Source organism: Conger conger, chromosome 18 (genome assembly GCF_963514075.1).
Source record: "Conger conger chromosome 18, fConCon1.1, whole genome shotgun sequence".
Taxonomy (NCBI): Eukaryota; Metazoa; Chordata; class Actinopteri; order Anguilliformes; family Congridae; genus Conger; species Conger conger.
The window spans coordinates 21,044,191-21,071,189 of NC_083777.1; the positions used below are offsets into that span (position 1 = coordinate 21,044,191).

Below are 26,999 nucleotides of genomic sequence, written 5' to 3' on the forward strand. Positions count from 1 at the left end.
CAGAAAAATAAAAACTTCTGTAGCTACTACATGCCAGTGTACATTTAAGTACATTCCCTGGCTACTTGGAGTCATCATGGGCTCATTGTACCACAAACATAGATACATTCTGTAATATCAATACTGTGTATGCAACATAATAAACATGTGTAATTAATTAGTTACTTAGAAATGTGTATATCAACTATCAGCTCCTTAAATTCATGACCTAGATAGCATTGACTTTGTAGGGCATTTTACATAAGTGTGCCTCTCTGCAGACCCCCCAAAAGGAAACAGACTGTGTTGACCATGCTGACACAGGGTCAGCAAGGTTTGATGAAAAGACAGTGCTCGTCAATACAGGACTATTGCTCCCATCATTGTGCTGCCTCTGCGCAATTCTGCCACCTCAGTGGAATGCTCCCAGAACTGATGAGTTGAAATAGCACTGCATAAACCATGGGTTTTCCACATACAGTGTTTGGTGTCTTTAGATAGCTAATGATGTGGGAAATAGTTTGGTGTCATTGGTGGTGTAGTACACTGGTTGCTGAATAAAGATCTTGTAGGAATAGACCACAGGTAATGCAAGTTACCTGTGAGTCAGCATCCAGCTGTAATACAAAGGTTAACCAGGTTTGTTGGACATACAGAGATAACATCAGCAGGACCATTGTTACCGCCATCTTATTGCAAGGTCTGCTATCATGAGCCGGTAGTAGACTAAGTCGACAGTTTCTCTCGCTAAGTCGGTGAAAATGAATGTTTCAGACATAGTATGCTTTAAAATGACAGTTTATGGAGTTGAATATATAAATATTAAAATATATGAATTACGCTACGACAGCCAGCTATATTGTATTGAATTATGTGGTATGTATACAGTGCAGTCCGTATGTATTTGGACAGTCGGTACAATTTCTGTTCTTTTGGCTTTGTAGTCCAGCACATTGGTTTTGAAATTAAATTATACATGTGAGGTTAAAGTGCAGACTCCAAAGGTAATCAAAAGCCTAGAATCAAGACTAGATACTGAAAGCTTTCTTATTGCAGCACCAGGAAGCGATTGCATACACCTGACTATTCAGAAGCAGATGAGAAGACAACAATGAATCAGCAGGTGGCAGTAATACACCTCTTATTTTTAATACACCTCCGCCGTTAAATTCAGAAGAAGAAGAAGAAGAAAATTCTTCCGGCTTTTGCAGCTTTGATGCCAAATGATTTTGGCTAATACCTCACATAACCTCAGTTGTCAAACACGAGCAAGATCAAGGAAGACGAGGAGCCCAAACAGATATACAGTTGAAGTCAATCGAGTTGGTGATATTTGAAGCCATGAGCTCATATACTAGATCTAAAGGTATAAGCTTTTGGGATTCCTTGATTTTAGCAGGCTGGCTAACTAATTAGCGAAATGGCGAGCTGCGAGATTATTATTAGACAAGATTTTCAGACCTTGTTGGTAGATAGCTCGCTAGCAATCCAACAATGCACGATATGTCTGGCTCTTCAATATGATCGGTTTCGCGGTATGACTAATGGGACTATGGTGTTTATAGTAGCTAGCTCGCTAATCTGTGGTCAGTAAACCATTACTTTATTTATGTTAACAGTCACAGCTATGCATTTAAGAGATGTCAAGATAACCGCACAGCGCCTATTAAGAATGGACTTTCATGTAACTTATATCTTGTATCTTAGACTGTTCTAGAAGAAGGTCATGATAAAATGCATAGTATATATGACATATTTTATATCTAATGTTTTATATGGCACAGTTATTTGATGACGACCATTCTAGGGCAGTCTCGTGGCTACAAATATCGTTTATCTGAGATTAGCTGGTATTAACATGGTTAGCTAAATCGCCGGTCACGCATATGTGTATTCATGCAACCTGTTTTGCATGAATAAGTAAGTTACACATACTTTGTTCGTCATTGATTCCGGACTAGCATTTTTTCGGTCAGGGTAAGCTAACGTAAATAATTAGCTAAACTCTTGTGGAATTAATTTCTGAGGGCTTGAAGGGACATAGGGGGTGCTCGAAATAATGTGTCTTGTGTATTAAATATTCTTATCTTCTTGAAGGTGTACAGTTTCTACAATTATGATTTACAGATGCACCGGGCAGCGGCCCCACCAGGCAATACGATTTTGGGCCCCATGAAAAGATCTAAAATTAGGCCTCACCATACATCGCCACTGCATATGCATCGGAGTAAACATTTACTACCATGTCTGAATTTTGCACAGTGCTGCATTTGTATGTGCGCTTGAATTACCCTGAATAATAATTTCATCCAGAGGATAAAATAATAATTAAGTCCTTGAATTGATTGTATTGTTTTTTCTTTGTTCATAGCTGAATTGGTAGCAGCGATCTCTTTGGCTGTGGGGACAGCAGCCGTGGGCGCATTAGTCTATAAAACATTCTTCGCCAAAGATAAGAACTGTAAATCCTGGGTAAACTTGGATCTGCAGAAAGACAACCCAAAAGTGGTGCATGCCTTTGACATTGAGGACCTGGGAGACAAAGCGGTGTACTGCAGGTGCTGGCGGTCCAAGAAGGTAAATGACAAAACTCAGGTTACCATAGTCATCGCAGTACACCATTTGTGTCCAAAATTTCAGATGCATCATAAACTAAGAATATTAACCGCATAAGATTCTAACCAAAGTGGATATTTACTAATTGCCGTGCATCACAGTCATCATTGGTTGTGCTTGACTTTAACTTTAAAATTGATTGATCAGTTTCCAAATGTACATTATGTACTGGTGGTTCAAATTTTGCATACGCACCAACTGTAATTTAATGCATCATGCAGAATTAATTAATGTTAAGCTTGTCAGGCATTTAATCTGCTTGGGAGAATTATTTCTTTACATTATGGCATTGATAATCATTGAAAATGTTCTGTATTTTCTCCACCAGTTTCCTCTGTGTGATGGTGCCCACGCAAAACACAATCAGGAGACTGGCGATAATGTCGGCCCCCTCATTATAAAACGGAAGGAGGCATGAAGCCATCTCTGCAATTCCCAAAAATTCTGCTATACACGCACAATGTATTTTTGCATAGAGATTTATTTTATTGAAATGTAACGCCAGTGATCCATTTGCAGTATTTTTCCACACATTGATTGGTGTAGGCTTTGCCTTACATGTGGCTGTATTAAAATCAAAACTACACACCATTTGTTTTATAGAGTTAGTTCTGGGAATGGACTACTTTGCCAGCGCTGTTGTATCATCCATGTGTAATGCTTATGGCAAGGGTTTCCATTTTGTATAATTAACAGACAATATTTTGTGCGCAAAAGTATTTTCTGCAGATTTTGGACATTGTTTCCCTTTGTTAAATGCAGATACGGTACAGATGGAAAGCAGGATACAGTAATCAATAATTAATAATCCCATCTTTGTTCTGTTTTCTGTGACCGCAGATACAGTATGTATAGAAAATAAAGTGGTTATGTGTTGGTATTCCACATTTTCACAAAATGGTTTAAGGAATGTAATTGCTGTATAATTACCATATTTATTTAGTTATTTAAGTTATATTATTTTCCTGTCAACAATAATTGTATTTATTTGTTTTTTTGTTTAGTTTTTTGCTACAGAAGATGATTCAGAATAAGTCATGTGTGTGTTTAGTACAGTGGTTTTGGTCAGGGATTATCCTAAAATCAGGAAAAGAGATGGAGTGGTCTGCAACTGTGAGACAGTGTCATTTGGAATTTGGAGTCCCTCGTGTGAAAGTAAAATATGGTCTGTTTGGAGAGACTGGATGACTGAATCACCTTTGATAATAGAAAGCGTCTGAATAAATGCAATGAAAATGTTGAGTAAATGTATAGGAACTGTGTCTCAATAAAAAAGGTATTAAAGGTATAGAATAGGTATACTGTACAGAAACAATGGCCATCTTAAACGGCAAGGAAAATCATTTTCAATATTTTTCCAAATAGTCTCCCCAATTTGGGTGTGCAGATCTTCTATTAAAAGTATATTTATGGATTCAGTAGAAAGTAACATTGTTTGATAAACAAACCTACATCTATACTATATGTCAGCCATCTCAGCATAACTAAGCTCCTTGCCTGCGACCCCAGTATGCTAAATAGTCTCCAAAACCAGATTTCTTTCTAAGAACCTAACTTGGCACCAGCTCTGCATACAGTTACGTAACTTGTTTTGGATAAGAGCATCTGCCAACTCCCCAAAGCAGGGATGCCCAACCCTTTTCCTGGAGATCTACTGTCCTGTAGGTTTTCACTCCAACCGTAACAGCACACCTCATTCAACAGCTAGAGATCTCATTGTGCTGCCAATTGGTAGAATCCGGTGCGTTTTAAGGTTTGAAATGAAAATCTACAGTATCAGGGTGGGACAGCACTGGCCTAAATGCAATCCCGTGCCACAGGGTCTGTCACAGGGAAGGCAGTGTAGCAATCAAACATGTCAGCTGGGTGATGTCACCAAGAAGCACATGTTGGATGGACACCAGGGATCACTTTGCATATCTAAACTTGAAAATCCCCTGAAAGTTTGGTTATTCTGCATCATGAATATTGCCATGGAAAGCAGAATGGCCGGAGTGGCTGTAGTATCATGGATACTGGGTGGCTGGTTTCACCTGTAATAGGTGTAAAGTGTATGCAAATTCAGTCACTCAGTATTCTATACTACAGCCTGACTTGCCTAAATAAAGTATAGATATTATTGTATATGCTGTCCAAATGTGCCATACTTTAAGGTGTTTCCATAGCTTACATTTTTCAAAAAGAAATACCTTTTTCAATTGCTTTGATCAAATATACCATCCATCCATCCATTATCTTAACCTGCTTATCCTGAACAGGGTCGCAGGGGGGCTGGAGCCTATCCCAGCATTCATTGGGCGAAAGGCAGGAATACACCCTGGACAGGTCGCCAGTCCATCGCAGGGCACACACACCATTCACTCACACACTCATACCTATGGGCAATTTAGACTCTCCAATCAGCCTAACCTGCATGTCTTTGGACTGTGGGAGGAAACCGGAGTACCCGGAGGAAACCCACGCAAACACGGGGAGAACATGCAAACTCCACACAGAGAGGCCCCGGCCGACTGGGATTCGAACCCAGGACCTCCTTGCTGTGAGGCAGCAGTGCTACCCACTGCACCATCCGTGCCGCCGCAAATATACATAAACCAAAATTAATTTGATCACTGAACCAAATCACTTGTTCACAATGACACATTTACTTTTACAGTATTAGCATTTCAAAATTAAATACACACATTACATTAGCCTACTTTTAGCATTTTTTAGTCGGATGTGAAATAGATCGGATGTCCCCCTGCTAGGAGACATGTATTTACCACCAGTTGTGATCTTTCAAAAAGTGGAGCCACTCTAAGCCATAAAAGGTGGCGTTCATGAAACTGATATTTTTGCTAAAAAAAAAAAAAAGTAGGCCTAAATGATCCCATGGACTCGCTAGTTTATTTAGTAAGCGGCCGCTTCCCCGTGTTCTGTTTGGATATGATTCATATGGTTCATATGATTCTGACCTACTTACTGTTGCCATATTATTGTAGCCGAGTTTATGCTGAAAACAAAGAAATGAAACACTTTGGAAAATATTGTCTTTCCATCCATTACAATACCGATGTATCCAACTACTAAATATTATAAGTAAGTGTAACATTACTCTGATTACATTAAACTGATTACTACTGATTACAACATTCCATGTTTAGATCATGAATGTTCTAGGATAAAGAAGTCTATTGACTATATCAGTATCAGTAGTTCATATATATTTTCTGATTTGCTACATTAACAGTATCAGCCCTAAGAGAAGAGAAGCATAGAGCTACAAATAAATCTAATCACATTAGGGTGATACGAAAACAGGCATTTTTATAAATTAAGACCCCCCCCCCCCCCCCCAGTTAGCTTTGCAGTCAAACATTAGGCCTATTTGCTCACTTGTACTGTAGACACTGTAGAAATGTTCTCTAAGTCTATTTATGTTCCGATTCATAATGTCAAAAAAGGACATGCCCTAACATGTTTTTTCTTTCCGTGAGTAAAACTGATATTTAAGCAACATAATTAAGGCTTTTCGTGCAGGATGTATATATGAACATCTGTAATTGATGCAATTAGCACGGGGATATGCAATTCCATTTATGTTTGAGATAACATCTATCCTGTTTCTGGCAAGCTGTACTGATAATGAAGCTCATGGACAATTATGATAAATTGTAGTTCTGACAGAAACACGACTGGCTAAATGTGCGCATCACCAATTTGTTATATAACGTATTTTTTATAGTGCGTTTTTCTACCTTGATTGTTGCAAATACATAATAATGAATGCTTATTTTGTGTTATTATAATGATGGTTTTGTATTTAACTTGAACATTGTTTTGCATTAAATTAGGCAACATCCAACTTTAAGATTCTTACGTTAGCCTACATACAATCTAAAAAATATCGCACAAGTTTTGTTAACATTAAACTGTTCCAATTCAGAGTTAAAATAATCTACAGTTACCAAAAGATGGACTGAGTAAACCGATCCGAAATAAAAACTGATTGACAGATAGGCTACTGTAAATAGTGAACATTAACGTTATGCCAGGACAGAACCCTCATAGTTGTCTTCAATGACATACCGGTATTTACGTTAAGTTGTCATTTCTCATGAGTCACGAGATAGATAGGAATAGTTAGCCAAAAATCAAAAAGTGAAGAGGCATGTTTGCTGATGGTTTCACCAACAGCAGTTCGACTGGTACATGTTGCGTATTCCAGAATGTCATTGTCATATTCTGTTAAAGGCAGGACATCTGGGAATGTGTGTTGGCTTTCCCCGCGAGGAAGTGGGATGTGGCCACAGCTGATGTTATGCTGCTGTTTAAAGATCAGTGGCGGAGAGAATATTTAAGTGCGGTCTTGACTCGCGTGTTACTACTACTACTACTACTACTACTACTACTACTACTACTACTTCTCGGGATAGCTATAATGTAGCCTATGCCTATGCACTCCGCTAGATTTTCATCCAATAGCCTAATGATTGATCGCAGCTCGATTGTTAACAAGCTAGCTAACGTTAGCTAACCTGTGATTTTAATGAAATTAGAGCCGTTGTTTCTTTCTCAGATTAAAAGAGAATAGTACATTTTGTATATCTGTGCTATGCGCGATATTGCACTGCTCAGCCTTTGAAACATAGCCTACTTGTTTTAGCCAGCTGAACTATCAAATCATAAAATGTCGACTGAGCACCAGATCATGGACTCATCCCTTGCATTGGGAAGACTGGAAATCAAAAGTCCAGTACTAAGATCGGACAGCGACTACTGCGATGTAAATGAGAAGAACGTCCAAGATGAATCACAATTTCGTTTGAATGGATGCTTACCGCTCGGTCACCAAGTCGCTGGACACAAATATGGAGTTGATAAAGCAGGTCAGTATCAATCAGAAGAAAATAAATTATCCTCATGCTGTTTCATTTCATTGTATCTCAGCAAACACATTTTACCGTAAAATCCTATTATAACTGATCTTGTGAAAAGGACATGATGTTGGCTAAATTAAGATTAGAAACATTAGAAATGGAAAGTGTTTCCATAATTCATCGAGAGTTGGGGATGTGTGTGCAGAAGTTAATTGCATACATTTGATTTTTTTAGTGGAAAGTCTTGTACTGCTTGGATTGAGTTGTAGCCTCACCGGGTAATTTCTCAAGCTTTTCATTGATCTTGGCTTCTGTACCAACCCGCTCCTGACTTGACTTGGAATTTATTGTTAGGTCAAAGTCCGGGGTTGTAAGATAACCTGGCCATTTGTAATGCATTTAAATGACTTCTTATGCTGCCTTTCTGAGTAACACAATAACTTGAGGTAACTTAGCATACACAGTATCAGTTATTAAAAGTTTAATGTAGACCTTCAAGCAACATGTCCAGTAACAGTCCATCTTTTTAAACATACTGGGGTAAAAAGGCAAACACATGGGTAGTTCTTTCACAAGGCACTGCCCCGGTAATGTTGCTGGTAAAGTTTTCAGCTGGCTTACAGATGTGCTTATTGTAGGCTAAAAATGTAGTTTGCCTTCAAAGGCAATACAGATGTACAACCACACTGGTCTCATATGTTAAAGTTTTTAAAGATTATTTAATTCTGTTGGTGAATGTTGTGTTATTTTCAGCTTAACTCTTTGTTGCCTAATATATTATTTTCAGTAGATTTACAACCTTAATTGGAATGCTATACAAATGACACGCATGTTGTGACAGATTATTCAGCACACATTCATATCTTGAGCAAGCAGTTACTGTAATCCAATTTTTACAAACAGGTGAAGAGCATTGCATAAAAAAAACTGCTGTTTCAAATTAATTAGTGGTGTTATGAGTCAGTGAAAACAAATGCCCTTTCTGTGCTAGAAACAGGCATGAATGCGGAAAAGCCTCCCGAACAGGTTTGTGTAGATGACACAAGTTTTCAAGTTTTCATTCACAAATGGCTGGGGAGGAAACAGCAGTTTGAGCTGATAATGTTTTTTTCCCAAAAGGCATTGTAAAATCCATAGAACAGTGCTGATACACCTTTTTGTTGATGGATCCGATTTATCCAAATATGATTTACATTGCACTTGGAGGTAGTCTGGGTTGAGATCAGTGCAGTCAGTATCACATCAGAATGTAAAAGCTCCTGTCGCCAGCATTCTTCTGGTAAATGGCATCCCCTGATGAACTCATGGAAGTTGTGAGACCTGCCAGTTGCAACCTGATTGTCAGGTCAGGTGGAACCCCTGAAAAAATCTGGAGTGGAGATTAATGGGTTACTTAAATGTCAGACGTTGCCGATTCTCACCGTGATCCAGTTTGTCAACTGTACGGGATATGTGTAAACCTGGCTATACTAACATTGATTCAAACAAACTTATTTGCATGTGAGATCTGAACTGACAACCTGGGAGTGTGTTTGGTTCCTTAATCATTGCACCACCCTGTTACCTGAGAAAATAAGGCAGTGAATTATTCCTAAAATCTGACAAATGCAGTGTTCCGTTTGCTTTCGTCAGGTATTCTGCAGCATCCAGACGGCACAGTGCTGAAACAGCTACAGCCTCCCCCGAGAGGCTGTAGGGAAATGCAGTTTTACAGTAAGGTAAGGCACTTCTGTTTCACAAGCATCTGTTTTGCTCTCTTTACTCGACAGCTACTTGAAACAGGTTAAAACCATCCATCCATCAGTTATCTAACCCGCTTACTCCTGTTGCTGGAGCCTATCCCAAGCATTCATTGGGCGAGACAGGAAAACACCCTGGACAGGTCGGCTATCCGTCACAGAGCACACATACCATTCACTCACACAGTCTTTCCTAGGGGCAATTTAACCTAACATGCATGTCTCTGGACTTTGGGAGGAAACAGGAGTACCTGGAGAAAACCCACATGGACACGTGGCACCATGCAGCCAGGCTCAAACCAATTTCAGGAAAATGGGGTTACCAGTTGACAAGTGTTTCTGCAAATGTCCACAACTAATTCTACAGCCTCAAGGCACTAAACAGAAGTGTAGAATCAAAATACTGGATGAATAAATGAAATGCTGAAAATCAGTTTTTTTTAACAGGTGCTTATAAACTAATATTAGAACCATGAAAAATGGCGGTAACATTACTTTTGTCGAGTTATATACAATAAGACATTGTAAGCAACTGCAGAACAGTACTCTAAGGCAATGCCCTATTCTACATGATATAGGCCATGCACTAACAGGAGAGAGCTGATAACAGACTACTTAAAAGCCTAGAATCAAGGCGAGATTCTGAAAGCTCTCTTATACCTGAACTAAGGAAGCGATTGAACACTTGACTTATCAGAAACAGCCGAGAAGCCATTTGTGTTGCTCACTGTGTATATGCCTTTCTATCAGTACCACCACCTGCATTAAAGGAATGTGAAATACAATCTCAGATTGTCTTTTTGTTTTGCAGTATTTTGTTGTTGTATTCGCAAAGTAGAAATGTACACGGAAATTGTTCTTGGCCCTGGCATTGTTATCTATTCTCAGTGTAAGAGTTGATTAGTGCAGAAAACTGTCCCCTCAGTGCTGCTCTGTGTCTTCCCCAGGTTTACGGTGCAGACTCCATTGACCCCTGCCTTCAGGAACTTCAGCGTTACCTGCCAACATATCACGGGACCTGGTGTTCCCCTGACACGCCCAACGGTATAAACCCGTGACCCAATGGCTTTCAGGACTTTATGAATGTAGTCATGCTACACGGTCTGTTTGTCAAAGCACTCTAAAACTTAACTTGCCTTACATTTCAGTTATTCTCTTGCCAAATTAACGCATACTGTCAGCTCGGATGTGGAACTTTCCGGATTTCACTAGGACAGTGACATTCTAAGAATCCCTGTAGCGATGCTTCCACTGAGGCAGTGGAGCTGAAAAAATTCATTAGGACCAATTCACAGGAGAATACTGCTGTACAAGTGCAGGGCTGTCATGCCCTTTTCAAAAATGTTTGGTTAGCAGTGCATCCCTTAGTGTGTTAAACCCTGTTCTATGGAAGCCCATTAAATCGGGCTATAGTGTGAGCCCTGAGAAATATATTTTACTGTCTTGCATGATCCGTTTTGAAGACTGTTTCACTTTTGAATAATTCCTGTGCATCTTCTCCACTGTCTGACAAGGGTATTCGACGTCTACAGAATCTCACTCGACTCTAAGTCTTTTCAGTCTCACCCCTTGACATCTGAGGGCCCTAAGGACTGTGCTTTCATATCATATCTCTAAATTCATTCTTCTGAAGTGTTAGAGTGATCTCTGTTTCACCGTCTCTCTTTTTAATGGCACTGTCACTGTCTCTGTCTCTGTCTGTTAAAGAATAACTGAGTGAATCACCCTGAGCAAAGAGAGAGAGTGGTGAAATGTGTAAACTCCAGCTGTTGCTTATGTCGGACCAGACGTACCTTTGGTCTCACAGATTGTGTCATCTGCTCCACAAAGGCCCGTTGTTGAATTACAACTGTAAAATAATAAGTCACACAGACAATGTCTCTGCTGTTTGAGCTTGTCAGATTGCAGTCGGAAGATTAAATATTGAAGTGTGTCCTTGATGTTTCAGGAAATATTTATAATACTGTTTGATTTTCTGCAGAGCCAAAAAATTCAAGGATATCTCTTCTGTTTGACATTCAGTTTGATATTTTATGAGGAGAATTGGATATCTAATCTGTAACTGTTTTAAAAACAATCACAGTGACTACACTCCACAAATTGTAAAGTAATTAATGTAATAATTCACAGAATTTAGTACTGAGTACTTTTCAAGAAAATACTCAGTGCCATGTTGTGCTTTGTCCTTCTTCACAAATGGTATAATAACTACTATAGTATATGACTAGTATAGCAGTAGTGACTAATAAGTGTTTTGCACGTACAGAAGAGCATTTGCTGCACAAGAGTGCCAAGCATTTACCCCCCACCTCCACCCACCAGCACTGGAACTTTTAATTTTACCCAGAACATCCAACACTGATGTCTCTCTCTTGCTCCCTTTCTTTACCTCTGACTCTACCTTTCTCGCTCTCTCTCTATCATGTGACCTCAGAGCTGTTCTTGAAGCTGGAGGATGTAACACGGAGGTTCTGCAAGCCCTGCATCATGGATGTGAAGATCGGGCAGAGGAGCTACGACCCCTTCGCCTCCCAGGAAAAGAGAGAGCAGCAGATTAAGAAGTACCCCCTGATGGAGGAAATTGGCTTCTTAGTCCTGGGCATGAGGGTGTGTATGACTCTGTGTGTTTTACTGACATAAAGCTGTACACAGTGTGTATTTACACCCCTAGCAACCAGAAAGGGGTTATAGTCTATGAGCAAATTAACAATCTTCCTGCCTGAAACGCAACAGTCTCTGATTGGTGGGATGGTTCGTAATGGGAGGAGACAGGACTGATATATCTATATAGATCAGGGCTTGCCAGCCCTGTTCCCTAAGATCTACCATCCTGTAGCTTTTTATTTCAACCCTAAGTTGGCACACCTGATTCTTCTAATTAGCAACTCAAGGACATCCCTAACTGTTGAATGAGATGCGCTATGTTGTGAAAACATGGAGTGAAAACATGCGGGAACAGGGTCTGGCAGCCCTGACATAGACCATCACTGCATGTGGATGGAGTGTCAAGGGCCGTCTGGGTTTCTGAAGGTCACTAGTGCCCCTGTTTAAATGAAAGAGCTCTGGTTTGCAGGACAGAGGGCAGGGCTGAGACTGCCTGTCTAAGGTGAAACTCAGTGTTTGGCAAGAGCCGTTTCCCCCAAGCTGAAATAACAGACACCTTACCGCTCCTTCCTAAGCAAACAGTGAGTTCTCCTGTCTCTGCAGTAACAGCGGAGTCAGGCCATTGCGTTTTCGGAACGGACGGTTTTGACCATTGTGTGTCGCAGAGCCTCCGCATTGTGCGTTATCTGTTTAGACAGCTGGGCAATTGATGAAATCATTCAGGAGAAGTTCCACGCTCGAAGCTGCCGCAGCCCATATGGTGAGCTGCGGTCCTCACAGCTGCAGGCGCAAACAATTTGTGCAGTCGTTTAGGGCTACAACCATCCCTGGGCTGGACAATTCATGTTTAGGGAAAGTTTAGGGCCACAGCAGCATTCTTGTTTAGGGCCACCACAAACCTAGGGCCAGCCCTCCATATGGAATAACAATATGCTGGCTTATTCGGAGCAATAGATTCAGCATTCTGGTACCAACCTGGTAAAAAGGAGTTGAATGGGGGACATGGGGACTGTGAATGAATGGGGACATTTATCAAGAATTTTCTCTACAGTACATTATTGCTTGGTCCAAAAATGTAATTCTTAAATTCGATCCCAGTTTAGGCAAAACAGAGATAACATAACATTGGAGTTCATTATTCATTCTGAATTGTTGTTATTTTGAATAAAATGGCAGTTGCCCAAAGTGCTTGGTTCTTAAATCACTAGGTGTCAGGGGTCGGAGAGATGAGGCGATGCCACGGAAGGATTGTGTGTATCCAATTTATTCGGTTATTAACACCGAGCCCCTTTAGCCCTGACGGAAAAGCACTCAGCAGCCTGAAACTAGGTTTCTGCATTCATAAACTCCACAACCTTACAATCTACAATGTTGATATTTTGTGACACATATTTAAGCTAAAACAACTCGCAGTGAGTGCATTTGACATGGCTCAAAAAAACCAAGTGAGATCAGGGTTTCTAAAGAATGCTGTTGTGGGGGACGAAAAGGTGGGCCTTTAGTCTGTTGCAGAAAAGGGCTTCTGACTTCCTGACCGAGCGGGGAAGCTTAGCCCGTGACAATAAGAGATTCCCTGCTATTAATGACATTAAAAGAAAAATCTCAAGAAAAGCTCCCTCCCACAGCTGCCATTTCACACATTTTGTTTAAACAACTTCACACCTTCCGCAGAAGTGCTGAGATAATATAAATACAATCCGCCCACATGCACGTGCATGGGACAGTTCAGAGTGACACCCGATACGGCACTGTCCCACGCGGGTTGGAGCTGAATGTGCTCGGCGCTTTGAGGTAAAACCTCCGATACTGGCTGACCTCCTCTCGCTTTACTGGGCTATTGATATTCTCTGTACTGGGTTATTTGTCTTGTAGATACTTGTGACGGTCTGGTTTTTCTGGCTTTGCGTGGGCACAGGTTATTAGTACGCAACAATGGTGCCCTTCACTCTGTGCCATTGAGATGCACAGGAAATACTGCCGCCATTAGCTTTTAGCAGCCTACAATAACCTTTTCACCGAGAGAGATTTCCTCCGGTTCTCATTGTGGTTATTTTCATACACAAGGAGAGAGGCCTTTCAAATGTTAGAACGGCCTAGGTTGCTTTGCTATTGTTGACTGGTTAAAGGTATGAGTGAATGCTGTCTATCTGGGTTCTGGGCTTTTCAACCTTTTGTGAGACTGGAGGGACACAGAGATACTACTGGTACTGGAACACACACACACACACACACACACACACACACAATGTAGCGCTGGAATAAAATTAAATTCAATGCCTGTTTCTTTGTGTTACACCCAAATAACATGTAGCTTACTCATCAACACTGGTTAGATAATGCAGATATTGCTGTTATTCCTGCTAAACGGGTGAGGTTTTGTATTTGCAACATGCCAGTTTTACCAGTCAGGCTATGACTGCTATTTAATCCACAAGGATTATATAGCAATGGTAGGCAAATTAATCAAGAGATATTAATATGATGGCAAATATGGTATTGTCTGGTATTTTCCTGCTTGGAAGTGGTGGGCAGCCTTGTCTGCGGTTCCCTGGTGTCTTGGTAAAAAGAGCCATTTTGTTATCTGTCTGGGGGGGCGCTTATCTCTGTCTGCAGATTTGCACAGTTTGTTCTTGAGTGTTTTTGATGACTGTGATTGTCACGACATCATGTTCCCATGCCTGTAAAGTTGTTTTTGTTGTTGCAGTTGTAATCAGCTTGGCCTGTAGTGTTTACTGGCCACTATATTGATTTGTCCACCAGAGGGAGCCTGCTACCTGCTAGTTTCTGGCTTGAAAATGGCTGCCCTCCTGGGTTAAAAAGAAAACAGGCGTATTCTGGAGAGACTTGCAAACATTACTTTTCTCATTCGTGTTTTTATTTTTATTTAGTACTATATTAATGGCAATTGCCAGTGTAACATCTTGTAGATAAATAAATAAATGTTATTTTAATGTGAGAATGTTTTCTTTCATCATGCTTTTCTCTCCTGTATTCATATTTTTTCAGCCAGCAGGTTTTTGGGGGTAATTAGCTGTAATTCCTGCCTGAATGACCATTTTCTCCCATAGAGTGATCTGGATGATGCAGTTTCGATTTTCTCAAGGAAAATGGCAGACAGTTGTGTCGCTCAGACAATATTCTTGACAACCTTCCTGTGGGGTTTGGTAACTGAGTGATGATTGGCTGTGTTGGGTGACATTAGACAGATGTTCTCTGTTCTCTGCAAGCCAAAAAATCACAGCTGCAGCTGAAAAATACTCATAATACCATTTCCCTCCCTCTCTTGGTGTCATTCATCCAGGTCTACCAAACGAGCTCAGATACATGTGAAATCTATGATCAGCACTATGGAAGAAACCTTGTGAAAGCCTCACTTAGAGACGGTAAGTTACTTCTAATGTACTTCAAACAGAAAATGCTCATCTGCCAGTATCAATTACAGAGAGAATGCCCAAATTACTGATGAGTTGGCTGTCACAATTAAGGTCTATACTGAACAAACATATGTCTGAAATTAATCTTGTTTGCCTTTGTTTTTTGTTCCCCTGGAAAGTTGTTCTGCTTGCTTGTCATTCAGATAAAATGGATTGGTCTTTATCGCCAAATTAGAAAGCGGTGCAAAATTGTGGTTTTGTGCATTTGAAGATAAGCCATGGAAATATTTTGATTTATTCGGAGTAGCGTCTGCTGCATAATAAATTGCTCAGAAATATTTGAGGATTTACTGTGCAGCAAGAAGCAGTAACATAGCCTCATATTCACTAGCATGATCTTGGTACCTTATTAAACTAAAAATGTTTGGTTGGCAGGCTCGTTAAAAATCAAAGGAAATCTTTTTGTTTTTGAAAGCTATATTTTATTTTTTATCATCATTCCTTACTGTGTGTTGTGTTGACTCATAAAATATACGAAAGGGTTTTGTTTGAGAAAGTTCCCCATAGAAGAATCAAAGAACTACAGAAAGCATTTACCTTTAATGGCAACTTAAATGATAGAGCGACCTCTCTTGCATTAGTACTCTCAAAGTGCTTTACAGTGAAACTCAACCACCATGTGTAGCAGCACATATTTGGGTAAAGCATGGCAGCCATTTTGTACCAGAACATTTCCTACACAATTGGTAAAGTCTTAATAATTTCTCTCTGCCTCCAAAGGTTTAGCCAAATTCTTTAATAATGGGGATGGGCTGAGGAAAGATGCCATAGCCGACAGCATCAAGAAAGTCAGGGACATCCTCCAGTGGTTTGAAGGCCAGAGGCGGTTTCATTTCTACGCGAGTTCCCTGCTGTTCGTCTATGAGGGAGACCTGTCAGGACAGACGCCGGACACTCTCAAAACAGGAAGAGGAAGTGGTGGAGTGACGGAGAACAACAACCACGTGCACATTATGTCAGACACGCGTGTGCCCGGGATGAGGGATTGCGGTGGCGAGTGTGGGACCGTGGTCTCCCACGGTATCTCCACTGGTTGGGAGGGTGCTTCCACACAGAAGCAGAGTCCCCAGGTCTCACTGGAGCAGGGGCCCAACGGGAATGATACGAAAAGGCCAGAAAGTGTGGAAGGGAACCCGAATCAGCAGGGCTCGGAGACAGGGCAGGGCCGGGTGGAGGTCAGGATGATCGACTTTGCCCACGTTTTTCAAAGCGAAACCCAAGACGATGGCTACAGCTATGGGCTGAAGAATTTACTCTTGTACCTGCAGCAAATCCTGGATAAATAATCTCCCTGGGTCTCCTTTTGTCACAATTTCCACTTTTTATTTATCAGGGCCAAATTGTAAATGTAGCAACAGTCATGCAGTGTAATCTCTGTTTACACTGCATGACAGTTTTCTTTAATTGTGTTAATTGACATTGTTTTGATATGTATGTAAATGATATGCTATTTTAGAGCTGCTAACCATATTACTCAGGTAAATTGATTCATATCTCGTTTTTGCAAAAGGAGCTAATTCTGGAAATGTTTTATAGACGCGCTGTGTCTAAAGGCTCCATGATGGACTTGACTGGAACAGAGACCAAGCTTTTTCCCACTGCCAAAGTGACCTTTCCATTTTGGAAATAATCCCACAAACAAAGAAACTACTGATCTTTTTTAAAATATTTGCACAAAGAATGATAAAAAATTACAAATGGGTAGGTTAAATATTTTTGGACCAAATCTATTTTATCACCAATATATTTCTGTGTATATTTAAAGGTTGCAAATACTTTTTTTTACTGGATATTGATGTTTTTCATTTATTTACATTTATTAACATACATATGTATTTGTGATAATGGAATATGGACATTGTTTTCACTTAAACTGCAATTTTGGAAACATTAATTAAATGAATGCTACCCAAAGGAACTTTTTGAACCCTAATGATTGGGGACATGAATGAGATACTTTATATGTCCAAAACAATATTCCTCTTTTTCTGTGGCTTTGAGTTTGAATGTCATTGGATGCATCAGCTCTTGGGTGCTCTGATTGGTCCAAAGTGAAGTGTGAGTATGCCTGCTTTCTGGTCATTGGTTGTGGTGTCATGCATACCACAGCTGTAGTGCCGAAAAACATATATGATTTTACTCTCATGACTGACCCTAATAAAATCAATCATCAGGATGTTCCTATAAAATGGTCAGACAATATAATCTTTTTGTACTATGGTATTACATCTGATTTCGAAAAACAGTAAATAAATTTGACTCATGGGGATGTTTTTTGTACATATACATCCCGTAAATAAATGTAAAGCAGCCACTCAGGGAATGTATCTCATTCACCTCTGTTTATTGTACTTCTGTCCTTTCATCATATATTCATATGAATGAAAGAAATTAGGCATAGCTGTTTATAGCTTAAACCATGAATGAATATCATCAGCTTTCAGGGGCTGACCTTTGACTCGTTTGACAAAGGTGTCTACCATTACATTATTGGCATTTGGCAGACGCTCTTATCCAGAGTGACGGGGTGGCCCCATGAACAAGGTGCCCAAGGTTCAATCCTCGATCAAGTCATCCAGCTATGAATAAGACCCACAGGATCAACTTGGCTTCCTTCTGCCAGAGCTAAGAGGGGTTTAAGTCTCCTGGGTGCCTTGAGACCACTGCAGCATTAGTTCCACCCAACAATTTGTCAGCTCTCTGCCGAGATTCTATACTTCAAAGATACTCAGATTCTACTTCCCCTCTGTCCTCTCTGCTTCTTAAACACAGGAAGACCCAGTTCCCTGTGTTAAATTAAAGCACGCCCACTGTATTGTACCCTTTGAATTTTTAGAAGGCGCATAAAATTGGAATGTTTTGGTTTCAACGGGAGGGAAGCAGAACTTTTTATGTTAAGAATACAGTGCTGAATTTCGAGTAGGTCAGGGGAATCTACACTCTCAGAAATAAAATCACAGAAGAGGTACATTTCTGTTCTTCAAGGATCAAATTTCCCAAATGTACCCTGAAAGTACAGTAATGTTCTCTTTGGGTACAAATGAATACGTTTTCCGAACAAAAAAGGTACAAATTAGTGTTCAGTCACATCTTTACACATTCTGCTTGGCTATATATTTTATATTAATTTGTGTCGTAACCTATCAATGACAGAATTCTTTGATCTACACTAACACTCTCATAGTACTGTGTGTAGTGTGATGAAAAGTGCCTCACTTGCTGGCCAGATCCATTCCATGATCTTCTGGAATAGCTTTTTAAAATACTATTTTTAGAACCAGAGAAAATGGAATAGCCTTTGGAATAATTTCCCTGTAAGCACTGTATTAGCACACAGTGACTATTTAGTGCATGGAGCAGCTCTGGATGAAAGTCGACAGACACAATCCGATTTGCTTTACTGGCCCTGTAGTTTCAGGTGTCCTGATGAGAGCCCCCGCAGATCAAAATATATATGTTCTTTTCATATGTAGCTTTCTCTCACCACTGTCTTCTGTAAAGAAAATAGCATGATACACATATATTGAATTGAACAGAATTATGCAAAGTAAAATAAGCATGTAATATCTTTATGCAAATGTATCCCTTGCTATGGTCATTCTGGAGCAACATTTGAGGCTTGAAAAGCCAGTGTAGAAAGAACAAGCAGGCAAACATTTCTGTGTGCAGGGGGTGGTGTCAATTAACACCCTTCATGGTCTGCCAATCAGCTGGGGTTTGCCCTACACCATTGTCACTAAAATGGTGTTCCCTTGCTTATATTCTGTTTGTATTTTTCTGGTTGAAAGCATATTTGCTTAGCAAGCATACATGGCCCGTTGCTTTTTCATGTATTTATTTATTGGAAGCGGTGTGACGTTCTGCCAGCCAGACTGGCAGCGACTGAAGCAGCGACCTGCTCCTCACCCCCCAGTGCATGGGGGCCATGTTGGATCTGTGGGCTCAAACTCGTGGCCAGGAGCAGCAGCTTTGCACCTGATTTATCATCCGTAATGAAAGGCAGCAGGCGGCGTTCAGAGGCTCTTAAGCGACGTGGGACCACACTGGATCCCATCCAAAGAACCCAGAGGATCAGGGAGACATTTTAATTTCCTCATTATGCTACAGATGCTTCAGGTGATGCAGATTTGCTTAAAAAATGTAAAAGAAAATAGGAATATATTCAAGAGTATGCAGCTCATTACTGTCATGTTGGGGGAAATGTACTGAGAGGAATTTAATATGTGCTAATGCCATCTCATACTAGAGATGCCCCAAGTTTATATGCCCCAAGTTCAGTGCTGTGGTTTCAGGCTCCAGAATGTTCTCCTGGTGGGACTGGAATACACAGCAATGCATTAATGGTGTCTGACTGCTTTCTATGGCTTCCTCCATCTACTCTAACAGGAAAGAGCAGCTGCTCCCAAACTCTGTCCTGGGGGACTCTCTGTGTTCGCAGGTTCTTGTCTCAGCCTTGATCGATCGATGTTGTCGAAAATATATGTAATGCTACAATAACATTTTTTCAATATAATGCAGGTTTGACTTGTTGACATTTCCTTTGTCTTTAAACATTTTTTTTTCCTCAAAATGAAGAGATCAGTGGCTACATGTCTGCACTTTCAACAGCTAGGACTTCACTGCATTCACCTGCCAGTCTATAATTGAATTAAAAACGCAACGTCTGTATACATTAATTATTTTCCATATTGCACGTTGCTGAAAACAAAAGGCATTAGTTGATCTGACTTGGTAGAGGTCAATATTGCACTTCACAGCACACACACCTATTCCGGACATAATTTGGCCCTAAGAGGGTACGTCATCCCTCATTAGGCATTAATGGTATCGAATTAAGAAGAAATTAACAATTAATTTAAATCCAGAGGTAATTGAGATCGGCGATCAGAAGAAAACCAACTACACAGTGGATTTTATGATAGAGTTTAGGATAGTATTCTCTAGACTCAAGTGAAATTCTGTTTAAAGGATACAATTGGTTCCTTTTGTATACATATTCCCCTACTGGTAATGACATGTCTTGTCTGTGAAAAGTGGAGCATATGAGGTTTTGTGTGTCAGAGCCGAGTGTTTGACCTTTGGACACAGAGGTTTATGCCGTGGGAAGGTTCTTCATGACCTCCCTCCCTCGCCGTGTCCTTGCGGGGCGGGGGGCAGGTGGGAACAGGAAGTGTTCAGGGGGTGCTGCGGGCCGGGGGCTCGTAAGGACTTGCAGTGTTTCGCTGTCAGTGGGCAGTGACCCGCCTATCTGGCATGTCTCCATGATGGTCTCGCACTGGAGCCCAGCCAATATTCCACTCTCCCCTCCCTGTACCAGCCAGCCCCGACAGCAGAATACTAATGTGCAAGACCTCAGAGCACAACACAGAAAAACTGTGTACTTATGCTGTCAAATCCCCCACCAACCTGCCCCAAAAAAGATCTTCCCTAAACTGTCCGATGGTATCAATGATATCAAGTCGGAAGATATTGGGAAGCATTAAACAGAACAGGAAACAATGGTAATGGTTGTAGAACCAGTCCATCTAACCCCAATCAAACACTTCATCCGCACTTTAGGCGAAACTGTGCTGTAGCACTATTTCAATACGACAGAGTATAGAAAAGGTATCCAACCATGCATTGTGCCAGATGTGTCTGAGGTTTGACTGCTCTTCTCGGGGGGATTCACACGGAATTAAACATACAGCGGTTCTAAATGCTTTCATTGTGCTTTGGTGCGTTGGAAGAGCGGGGGGGGGACGTTTCGTCATCTGTCTGTCAGCCGGGACAGAAGGGCACCCAGGAGACGGGGCCAGTGTTGACGCAAACGCCATGTCTGGCCGCGCCATCTCGTCGCTTCGGGGGGGAGCGAGTGTGACGGCGAACGGTTTATGGATTTCTGAGGATGTGAAAAAGCGGCTGAATATTTTATGATATCGCGGTTTCATTTAGATGCAAGAGGGCCCGGGAGAACACAGCGATCCTTCGTTATGAGAGCGGGAAAGGGAAAGGGAGAACACTGACGGAAAGCAGCTGGGCCAGAGACTGACTGACTGACTGACTAATTGACAGAAAGGTTAATGCCCTTGTACAAGGACACTGTGCTGTGCAGTTTCCCCCAAACCATTCCTTTGCTCCGTTTAGCTGCCAGTCTGCTAACTTATGTACTGTAGATGGCAGTTCCACCATTTTAGCATAGTGGCTCTGGTGCCTATTTCTTTAAAAAATAGTGCTCCATAGTTTTACACCAGTATATTATATAGTTACTGTATTTGGCTGCAAGTTGGAGTTAGTTTCAGATTTCCTGTGTAAATGTAGTTGCCTATAATTTGACACAAATATATACAGTTAAATACACAGTTAAATTGGGGCAGTGACAGGATTTGTTATTTTAGAAATGAAATGTTGAACAAGGCACTGTCTGCTTTAATTTGAAGGTATTTACATCCATATCGACCCATGTAGGAACAGTCTAGACAACCTCATATGCATTATTTTATTTCAAATCCAATGCGCTGGAGTAGCCAACAGAGCCAACAAAACTGTGTCACTGTCCCAACACTTTTGCATTTGTTTGTATTTTGAATATAAACAGGATAAACTGAAATGTAAGCTGTGTACAATTCACGAGGAATCTTTTTTTATTCTGCAGTATAATGTGTTTTATGCTACTGCTTTAATAGTGTCTTGTTATAGCCTATCTGTGCAACTGCTGACAAACTAATTTCCCCATGGGCATTGGGTGAAGTTTATGCTATTCTATTCCGTCTAGTCTTCATTATCAATTTTCTTTGAAGTGTTCTATAGCAATATCTGCAACACACTCTACATCAAACAAAATTTGACACATATCTTGATATATAACATTTCAGCTTGTTATTTCAGAGGGCGCCCTTGATTCCAAAATACGAGTCTAAGCACCCTTGTATTATCCAACTGCTTCTTTTAAAAACTGTGCTGGAAGGCACCTTCATTCATATGAATCAAATTAATATGTACATGACTGTGACAGCCTTTCGTCAGTATTTCCTTTGTCCTCTAGATGGCGACAAAACATCTCACGCCACATTTGAAAGTGCCCACGTCAGTAAACACCATGAAATAGGACGGGCCTGGCTAAGACTGCACGGGAGAAGTTAAATTATACAGTGCACAATGCCGGCGGAACAAATTAATATAACAGATAAACTCTCTAAATGTAGATGGATGATGCACACATCTCTGTCACGAATTCACAAGCATATGTCACCTGTCATTGTATTAAAATCATGATTTATCTTGGTGCGTAAACCTGGACTATATTTTCAGAATACCGAGAGGCTATTCTCCAGCAACTTGTAGTGGTAAATGAGCAATAAATCTGATCCGGAGAGAATCTCAGAAGAGAATTTCTTCCCACAGCTCCTAATAATAGAAGTTTATTCAGCGGGGGGACACGAGATAAATTATAAAGAGAATGAAATCATGCTAATGCATTTTCAATTCATTTGGGGAATCACATGACGCTCTCTTTGATTGAATTCCAAATGTCAAAATTATGGAGGTTGTCTCCTGCATACCTTTTAGCATATTTCTCAAGGGGAGTGTCGAATGGTGAACAATTAATTTCAATTTGTGCCAAGCCATTCGTGCCTAGCTATTACACACAGATAAAGGCATATGAATGGGAAGAATATGTATATAGTTTTCTGTTGAATCCCTCAAATCTCCCAGAACAAAGAATCCCATTTGATTTGTGCCATAAACCTCAAAATGAGCTCCACACAGAGAAAAACAATTTTATCTTTATGAATAAAGAATAAAATGTCTGATCGGTTTTAGGAAGGGGGTGCTGCAGTTTTTTCCGGTTTTCTTCATTTCCTGCTAAGATTGTACACGTTCAAATGTTTTTTTAAGGTGTATAATCTCCTGGACCGAACTTCAGACTCAATATTTACCCATATAAGCGTTTCATCTTTTTACTTTGCTTGCACACTTGCATGAACAGTATTTTCGATATCTTATGATTGAAGTATGAGTAAAACTTGTTTATCTGGGTAGTCAGCTAGCTAGCTGGCTTTTGGCCAAATTCCCAGACAAACTGCAATCTGAGGACAACTCGTGGACACTGCTGTCCAACTGACATGCATTACGACATGTGTAACATATAATTTCCTCCATATTTGCTTTACCCCTTTTTTCTGGGTTCACCTCGGCTTTGGTCTCTTTTCATTGCAGTTTTCCCCCATTTGCTGATAAAATGATTGATATGGATGTCATTAGGTGTTGTTTTTGGTGTCGTCATTTAACGCACTATGTACAATTCTGGTTATTACTTTAGCAGCAGTGCCAATGCACGTTATTGATAATCTGGAGCCTTCAGCCTCAGAAGGCCACGAGTGCCCGCACACTGCACTAGTCCTACTCAAACCGAAGACTTCCAACAAATCCTCACAGAAATTAACCAACTGAATCAACCATGTGAATTTCTGAATTGGGGAAAATAATTCCCAGTATGCTCTTTGAGGACATTTCCATTTAGTTAATCTTCTGAATTGGGTAAATTGATATGCAATTGACCAAAACTCTGAAACACACGCTGTTACTTCCCACAAACAAAACTCATTGAATGTATATCAGTTGTCTGAGAGGTTCCTGTCCCCACGAACTGCAGTACAGCTTTCAGTTCAGTGCCAGCTCTGCCTCATGTCCGTGGGGGCTGTGACAGCCTGGTTGCCCTCGGGGTACTGCCCAGAGCTCCAGACTTCCCCCTCCATCCGGGAGCCTCCGGCCCCTCCTGAGCAGTGCTCCAGGGACCGGCGGGTTGACCCGCCGCAGCCAACAGCCTGGAAGATCAGAGGACCGTGTGACTCAGGCTGGGGGGGGGGGGCAGGGGCGGGAGAAAGCGCTTCCCGTTTCATTACGAGAGCACTGCTGCCACTGGGATGACAGTCTCGTCATTCTGCTGGGGGGGTTATATCACAGCCGAGCCCACCGTTCAGAAGCTGAAGAATGAGCACTGAGGCTGTGTGGGCTGCTTAAGCCTCTTGGTTCCCTGCTTCACAGTGAAAGCTGGATTCATCTGCAGGGTGTCCTCATATTGCTTCAAGTGCATGCTGGGAAAAAGCTGGTCCTTTACTCTTGTCCTTTCCTCATTGGTGGAAACAGAGTGAATGCTGCCCCTGCAAACACCCATTGTCCCATTGCAGGTGCATTGTGGGGCATGGCCTTGGTAGAGAACTAGAACTTCCCTGCTCCTATTGTGTGCGTCTTGTTTGGTTTGGTTGGGTTGGGTTTTGTATGCTTGTTTAGTATTGAAAATAAAGACCTGTGTGGTTCCAACAACAGGTGGATTGTGTGGTTTGTGGGGAGACTGCTCGGAACCCGTTACAAGCCTGTTCTTGGGAAAGTTCATGAGAGTCGCTGGAGAATGGACATGTAAAACTGAGATTTTCTTCGGTACTTAAAACCACATAAACATCTTCTTATGGATACACAGGAAAGGTGTACAATATGGGACCTTTAAGAACCCACATGGTCAGATCAGGATACTCTCCCCTGCCCATCTGGAAACAACCCTCGCTGTAGCAGCAAAAGGCATACCAGTGACATCCTAGATTAAACATTGGTCAGATTCTCAGACAGTGGTTCATGGAACTGTGAAATATCTGAAAATCCTTGTTTTTCCATTACATTTCCATCTCACAGGTTATCACTGCCTTCATCTTACACCAGAGGTGGGCAACAAGGGTCATATCCATTTCTGCTTTTCTTGTCAACTTCTGACCTTAGTGAGCCATAACATTTACGCCATGTGACGTCTTAGCTACATTTCTGGATAAACACACAAATGTCTGCCGAAGGCTGTTCTTGTGTCCCTCTATGAAACATACTACTGTGATCTAATCTACGAGTCAACCAGTGTTGGTGCATATGGCCAGTTAGCTTATTTATCCAGGATAATGGGTGGAAACAAAGACTTGAATACACACTGACCCTCCTCCTGCTTAGACAAAATTATATGGTTATATCCTGGAAAGTGGGTGGGTATAGGGTATGTCACTGATAAGTGTATGGCTATACCAGACTGAGAACAGAGTAGTCCAACTCTGACATGTCATCTGGGTTGTACTACCAGTGTGAGATGACCAGAGGAATCCACACATTTTTCCAGTTCCTGTTGTCAATACTGAACAGCAATGGAAAGCCTTGCTGTCCTCATCATCAGGTAGACCTACACAGAAATGTTCAGCAGCACCTAGTATGATATCAGAGGCCAGAGTTCTCATTTCTAACATCGACTCATTAACCAAAATGGGTTTCTTATAGTGCCTTTTTTTCAAATGGATTGTCACAGTGTGCTGCTTGCTGGCTTTTTACGATTCCAGCGGGAATCGTAAAAAGCCAGCAAACCCAGAGCCGATTGGAAAAAAAACTAGATAAATAAATTCCGATAGACACTCTTGGAAAATAACAGAATGGAAAAGAAACTAAAGCAGAAGGTTCCCTATACGAGGCCAGGTATTTATGTGTAATTTTTGTTTGTGTGTGTGTCTTTTTCTGTGGCAGACTACATTTCGGGAACATTTACAGGCTGAATAAATCTTTGCTATCGGCTATGCTAACACTGCAATGGGTTGCCCCTCCCCCCTCTTTTCTTCTTCCACCCACGGCTGCCAAGAGAGCTTTTCAGCTGCTCCAGTCCTGATCCTTAATCCAGCGCTACGCAACCCTGTTTCTGGAGATCTACCATCCACTCCAACCCAAAGAACACCTCATTCAAAAGCAAGAGATCTCGTTGGGCTTCTAATTATTAAAATCAAGAGTGTCAAAGTGTGGGGCTACTCCACCTTGTTCACTCACACATGTAACAGTGGCTTTCTTCCACATTGGAAGCCACAAACTGTAGCACAGGTTACTACAGGAGAGATAGCGCTGAACAGCCATAGCTGCTTCTGCTGTGATTGGTCAATGATTGCTGACAGATCTGAACCCAGCTTACACCTGTGAAACAACCTGCCCTGGCACTGGGAGCACTGGTGAATGGCACAGTCCCTGACCTGACCTGTGTCCATCTGGTTATTCAGAACTCTCCATTACTCCCAAGATCTAATTTGGGTTCAGCAGCTATTGCAACAATAATGTCAATGAATGTGGCTTTGGAAAGAAACTCACTATCACGTGTGACTTAACCAATGGAAAATGGCATTAGGCTTATTAATATGAAGGTTTTAGAGCTTTATGAAAGTTATATGCATAATGAAATCAACTGTACCATTGTACATAAAAGACGAGTGTCTTCTCAGTTGTAAGTACAAATTGTAAACTATCAGGCAAAGTCTTGATTAAACTGGGGTCAGTAGACACAGAGGCGACTGCGCTCGGAAAATCAAATAACTAGACTTAACATGAGCTGTTTAATGCCCCAAAATCTGTAATGGAACAATGCATTTGTGAAGAACTCTTTCATAACTCATTATTTTCATAACCATGCTTTGTTATGGTTGAAAAACCTACAGGACGGTAGATCTCCAGGAACAGGGCTGGGCAGCCCTGCTCTAGCTGTTGAATGAGGTGTGCTTAGTTACATTTAAAATGAAAACCTACAGGACGGTAGATCTCCAGGAACAGGGTTGGTCAGCCCTGACATACAGAAGGGGGAGCAGGCGGCAGGATTAAGGTAGCATGCCGCTCAAAAGCTCATCTACGGCAGCCTTTTGCACGGCCTTTGGATGCTGTTATCCGGCAAGACGGTGACCTTTCGGAAAGCAGCTCTCTGATGTATTTACAACTAATGACAGACT

The 26,999-nt window shown here is 41.2% G+C and overlaps 2 protein-coding genes across 2 annotated transcripts; both read left to right on the top strand.

Annotated features, from left to right (window-relative positions):
* Nucleotides 1–1,148: 1,148 nt before the first annotated feature.
* Nucleotides 1,149–3,842, top strand: LOC133117981 (CDGSH iron-sulfur domain-containing protein 1-like). The gene is made up of 3 exons (XM_061227563.1): nt 1,149–1,345; nt 2,351–2,556; nt 2,924–3,842. Exons 1-3 carry the CDS (start codon nt 1,321–1,323, stop codon nt 3,011–3,013), a joined length of 321 nt encoding a protein of 106 aa, XP_061083547.1. The 5' UTR covers nt 1,149–1,320; the 3' UTR covers nt 3,014–3,842.
* Nucleotides 3,843–6,958: 3,116 nt separating this feature from the next.
* LOC133117979 (inositol polyphosphate multikinase-like) lies at nt 6,959–17,148 on the top strand. Its single transcript, XM_061227561.1, has 6 exons — nt 6,959–7,466; nt 9,090–9,175; nt 10,144–10,240; nt 11,631–11,803; nt 15,102–15,183; nt 15,955–17,148. Exons 1-6 carry the CDS (start codon nt 7,268–7,270, stop codon nt 16,518–16,520), a joined length of 1,203 nt encoding a protein of 400 aa, XP_061083545.1. The 5' UTR covers nt 6,959–7,267; the 3' UTR covers nt 16,521–17,148.
* The last annotated feature ends 9,851 nt before the right edge of the window (nt 17,149–26,999 follow it).